This window comes from Crocuta crocuta, unplaced genomic scaffold (genome assembly GCF_008692635.1).
Source record: "Crocuta crocuta isolate KB4526 unplaced genomic scaffold, BGI_CrCroc_1.0 scaffold1, whole genome shotgun sequence".
Classification (NCBI taxonomy): Eukaryota; Metazoa; Chordata; class Mammalia; order Carnivora; family Hyaenidae; genus Crocuta; species Crocuta crocuta.
In genome coordinates this window covers 2076936-2082935 of record NW_027527930.1, presented here as the reverse complement: position 1 = coordinate 2082935, position 6000 = coordinate 2076936, and the positions used below count along the sequence as shown (strand labels likewise).

General features: G+C 35.5%; 1 protein-coding gene across 1 annotated transcript in view; it reads left to right on the top strand.

The window, feature by feature from the left end:
* The first annotated feature begins 5097 nt into the window (after positions 1 to 5097).
* Positions 5098 to 6000, top strand: part of LOC144220466 (transmembrane protease serine 11E-like) — a 30698-nt gene continuing 29795 nt past the window's right edge. The window contains exon 1 of the mRNA XM_077750700.1: positions 5098 to 5204. Coding sequence (XP_077606826.1) covers positions 5098 to 5204 — 107 coding nt within the window. The remainder of the gene's footprint in view (positions 5205 to 6000) is intronic.

The following is a 6000-nucleotide window of genomic DNA, read 5'->3' as shown; positions in this document are numbered from 1 at the left end:
TAATATCTTTAAATTTTGTTGCACCACATCCACCTGTGATTATATATTTCTTGAGGTCAGGCAAAGTGTCAACCTGAATTTCAGTTTGTAGTTTCCTGTGCTGCACCATATCTGTCTCAGAACTTAACAAATACCTTGATGATCACACAATGGAGATCAGAGACATTCCTTACTGTTGAGTTGCCACTAATACTTGCCACTAATATAATACATGTATTTAGCAGAGTTTAATGATCACATATGTGATCTTTAAACTTCCTTTTAAATTAAGTGCCAGAAAAAACATTATCACTTGAGTTTTATGGTTGGTTAAATACAGGAATGGTTAAGCTATGGGTTTTGCCCAAGTTTACAGTTAATGAGTGGTAGGGTTTTCTGTCACATTGTTTATTCACAATGTCTGTTTAAAACTTCCTACTGTACTAAGTGCTGTATTTATTACTATACTAATACTATGTTTTTATGCCTATACTTTCAATAATCTTAAGATATTTTATCATGTGAAATCCCATTATGGAGCCATTTCAATAAAATTAAGGATGGATTGTTATATATTTTTAAAAATTATCATAGAGCTTGGAATGAATGATTTTACACTGCTCCCCTCCCCCCATCAAATTGCTTTTACTAAATAGTAATTGGTGTCATCTGCCAATCTGCTAAGAATGTTATAAGACTAATTTTTGTTTCAATGCTAGGAATATTGTGGAGATTATAATTTATTATATTACGTAGTATTTTTTGGGGGGTGAGGAAAATAGTTGTATTGCTACTGAATAATTGCTCAGTGTTTATCTTACGTTTGCCATGAAGAATGTACCTGAACATGGTTTGCTTGTTTGCTTTGTTTATTTTTATTTTTGAGTTGGCTGCTGGTCAGCTACAAATTTTGTGGCCTCACTCATGTTTTGCCTTCTTCCTGCATCTCTAAATTTAAAACTTTTAAAAATTGCTTATTTTTGAGAGAGAGGCGGGGGAGGGGCAGAGAGAGAGAGCGACAGAAGATCAGGCTCTACGCTGACATTTGAGAGCTCAATGCAGGGCTCAAGCTCACAAACTGTGAGATCATGACCTGAGCTCCAATTGGACACTTAACTGATTGAGCCACCTAGGCGCCCTTTTCATCTCTAAATTTAATACCATATATACTATATTATACCTATGTCTATATAACTATATCTATATCTATATCCAATGTCCTTTTCAGTTACCTTAAGCCAATCTAGAACAAGATGGAATATAAATAAAAACATTTATAATAAAAACAGTGAGCTTCTCACCATTTATCTTAGTGCTGTGAAAAGAAAATGGAAAATGTTTTCTGGTAATTAGACTACCACTTTGTTGTAATTGTAGCTTCTCTAGGAGGATTTTCCATAGTTATCATTCTTGAGAATGCACACATAATTCAGTCCAAACGTCTGGTTGATGTTGTTAGACACTTTCTAGACTTGTGTAACAGTTGACGGCACAGAAATATGTTATCTGTGATTTTATAAGAAGTAATTTGTATTTCTTTAAAAAAAGCAATAAAAACATATGACCTATGCACACATATACAAATGTTAATTCCACCCTGTATATTTTTATATTCTCATTCTACAAAGTATAAGAAAAAGTAAAGATCTCTCCAATGCCTATTAGTAGGGGTCTTCCACAGAGGAGAAAGCACCTGAGGTATTTGTGTGGATAGGACAATCAGGCACAACTCAATAAGCTAAAGAAATAAGTGGGTGCCAAAACATAATAAAGATTGAATAAATATTTACTAATTGATATTTGAAATCCTGAGTGCTGATTTAGAGGATTAGCAATGTCATAAGGTACCTAGTTGTTACTTTATTGTGGTATCTTCCTTTATGCTTTTCTTTTGATGTTGTAATATACAGACATTCAATAGCCCAAATAGCATGTTTCCTGAAATTAATGTCTCTCATTTGCATTTATCACTTTCTGTACTATGGTAATACTCTACAGTGGATAGATCAAATCACAGTTGGAAAATCCTAAGTTTTCATGTGAAGTAGAAATATTAACCACAAATATTTGTGTAATGGCTTGCTCATTATATAAAGTGTTTTATGGAAATCAGGTTTTACTTAAATAGTAATTATTCTTCACAATGTCTGACCTGTCTTTCCTTGTGTGTGAAATGCCAAGTATTCTCAGACTAAGGCAGACTAGAAGTGCTTTGAGAGAGAGTAAAACCTACACTAAGGTACTGACAAACAATCAGTTTAATTTGGTTTACTCAACTTCCATTCCCTCTGTGAACATATCTAGGTCAGAGAATACAGAGATAAGTAAGGCTCAGTCCCTATCCTCAAGGAGCTCAGAATAGATACTTCAACATGATGCTCAGGAGCAGAGACATAGACCTAACTGAGGTGGAGGGGACTATTTGAACTGCCTCTTAAATATACATGAGCTTTTATGATGCAAGCAGAGCATAAATTCTGTTACTCCACCTAGGAGGCAGCAGAAGCAGAGGCAAAGAGTCCAAAAGCTCATGGGAAAAAGGGGGACTGTCAGGCTAACTAAGGCCAATCTGGGTGGCTAGTAGTCTCAACCATTGGCTATATCACTTCTAGAGAGATAGCTTACTGAAATGGAGAGTGATTCAGAGATTGGAAAGACAGAAAAGAAACCTATTGTTAAGATGCAGGAAAAGTTTTAATGAGAATTCCAGAATAATGTCAGTGACAATGGGATTGCAGACAGATTACATTAAATTTGCCATGCGGATGAGACTGGAAAATGAAAAGATTATCCTATCTTCCCAACACAATTTGCATTGACTTGCAGGCTATTGCTTAAGTCAACCATCAGTAAATTATGGGCCACGAGCCGAATCTGGCCCACCACCTGTTTTTGCACAGTGCTTGAGCTAAGAATGCTTTTTATACTTACGTGGTTGAATACAAATCAAAAAAGGAAAAATATTCATGACAAGTGAAAATTAATATGAAATTCAAATTTCAGTGTACAGAAATAAAGTCTTATTGGAACACAGCCATGTTCATCTGTTTATAAATATTGTCGATGGCTGCTCTGGGGCTACAGGGGCAGAGCTGAGTAGTTGCAACAGAAAATGTGTGGCCCAGAAAGCCTAAAATACTTTCTATCTGGACCTTCACAGAAGAGTTTGCTGACCTGTGGTTTAAGTAGTTGATAATAATGCTTTGGAACCACCAGCTTTATAGATGCCGTGTTCATTCACATGTTCATTCAAAACATCTCAGCTGGACTGGGCTGGTTAAACATGCAGACTAAGAATATCAGTTCTGGTCACTGTTACAGAGAGTGAGCAAAGGGTTTGAGATCCATTGTTAATCAGTCTATGATGGTGGTGTTATGTGGGGGCTTGTTCTGATAAACTTTCCTTTGAAGCACCGTGAGCCCTGACTTACTCTCCAGTGCTTGCCATGAGGTTTATTTGCCTTAGTATCTTTTTTGTGGCCCTTGCCTTTTTTGTTGTTATCTCTGCTTTCCTCTTTTAGTACTATTCTAAAAATGACACATTAGGAAGTGATAATGGTAATACAACTCTGGACATATTATTTGTCTTTTGGCAATTTTAGGCTTATAAAAGTATACCCATATTTTGTCTGCTATATTCACTTGTCATATTCATTGTCTAATCACCCATGTCCTCAAACTGAAAAGAAAAATCATAGAAAAAAGGAAACTTGATACCACTGAAACTAATCGAATTTATCTGGTCTCTTAAGGTGATTTTACATGAATAGATTCAGATAAGTTTCAACAGGCAACAATAATGATTGGACAAGGATTTATGTACACGAGGAGTTAATTACATTAAGTCTATTTATTTTTCCATGTTACCTATTTTCTTTTGAGCATACTTCAACCACGCATAATTAGAAATAATTCAGTATTGAGTCTCTCGCTGAGAGAGCAACAAAAAAGTAATTAAGAAACAGAGTAAATCAGTTTGAAAAACAATGCCATACAGACTGGGAAGAGCAGAGATAATGTTTCAGATGACCAACATCTCAGCAATGTGGTCATTACCATTATTATTAATAATGAAAATAATGATAATAATAATAGTCCTTGCTGACTATTTCCTACTTGTAAACCCAAAGTAATAAAAAAAAAACTTTATCATTTTAACCTCTATATAGCTCATCACATTAGGTGGGGTCTGAAATTATTCTCTCTCATTTTGACATGGAGAAAATAAGAGAGAGAATTGAATCTATTGGTACAAGATTATAAAATAAATAAGTTGGTGGCAGGACTTAGAATCAGACTCTCTTAATTGTTTATTCAAAGTGTTTTTGATAGATTCCCTTTCCTCCTTGTGCTGTGCTGTCTCTGTTGTCTCCTTCAAAGTCACCAAAGACAGGGCATCACCAAAATCTTTGTGAATCATGGAGATCAAGACAGTACCTTGAGCACTATAGTGATGAGAAATCCATAAAAAGACATGTATAATCTTGTTAATTTAAAAAGCTCACTCTTTTGTTTAATTCAAAAACTATTATGTTTCTGGTTTTAAAAAATGAATGTATCATAACACAAAAAGTAAATAAAATGAAAGTTTCTCTCATATTTCTCCTATTCTACTTCTTGCTATTAGTAATTTTGTGTCTCTTGCTCTACATTTTGCTATGCACACACGTAGTTTCATTACTTAAAAAAAACGGAACATAGAATGCATGTTTTTCTACAACATTTTTTCATTAAAATATATCGATTATTTGAATGTTAATACTTCTAGATTTACCCCATCAATTTAATGGCTGCATTGTTTTACTTTTGTCTTGATTAAAATTTATCATAGAACAATGAGAACTTCTGCCATATTTCACAACTCTACCTAGCGATCACATATTTTTGATAGCTATAGCACATTTCCAACAATTACAAATTCATATTCTTCACCTGACATATTTTGACATTTGTTGAGAAGCCTTTCCTTCCCCAGATTCCCCCCAAAGTTTTGCTTACGTCTGCTGTATTCATCTCCTTTCTTCTGCAACAGATGAATAGCAAGCATTCAGAAATGAAGGTACAGGGATCAGTTTTTAGGTTTAGGAACATTTGCACATAAAAAATAACAACCTCCTCATGGCGCAGTCTTTTTATATTGCAGTAATTGCTGTTCTAGGATCAGGTGTTTGGATATTACTCAAGGGAGAACTGAAGATTGAAGAGACTGGGGAGAGGAAGATGAAGTTTCCTTGACTATAGTCCCAGAGGAAAGTCACAGGAACAAGGGAGGAGACCAAATAGAATCTCTGGAGCCTTTCCCTATATCTCAGTGTCTTCAGGAGGGGCAGATGTAGCCATGATGACAGTACTGACTTCTGTGACAATGTTCCCACAGAATAAAACATCGAGGCAGAGCCAGGGTGTGATGAAGTATGATAGGGACCAAAATGATATCACTTCCTCTTCCTACATAACTGGAAACAGAGTTCCCTTGATTCCTGTAAGCAAAAATTATTTATTGCAAAATGGTTTCCAGTTTGCAAGAAGTTTTCACATTCATGATATCATGCAGGATTCTACAATCAATCACGTGCTTTAGATAGAATAGCTACCTTGTCCCTTATTGATGAATGGGGAAATTAGTTCAGAGTTTAAATGATTTGTCCAAGTAGCATAGCTGCTAAGGAAAGAGATGGACTCAGAATCCTCCTTATTCTGATTGAACTTCCTGTGTTCCTCCAGGATAGCACCACACTTTGTCGCCAGTCCTCACGTACCAGACAGTGCTCTGGAGACAGGCACTCATGCCAATGATTCTACCACTATCTCAAGAAATTTAAAATAACAGCATCATATTCAAACTCCTTAGCCAACTCTGACTTATTATTTTATCTTCTCCAGCTTCGGAGTTTGCTTAGCAACTTTATAACACAAGGGAATAGCAACTATGCTTAAACAAAAACCTGGTTGACAAACAGTTTTCTGAAGGAAGAAAAGATGGGAGAGGTTGAGGGAATCTTATACACAAGGGATTTCTTG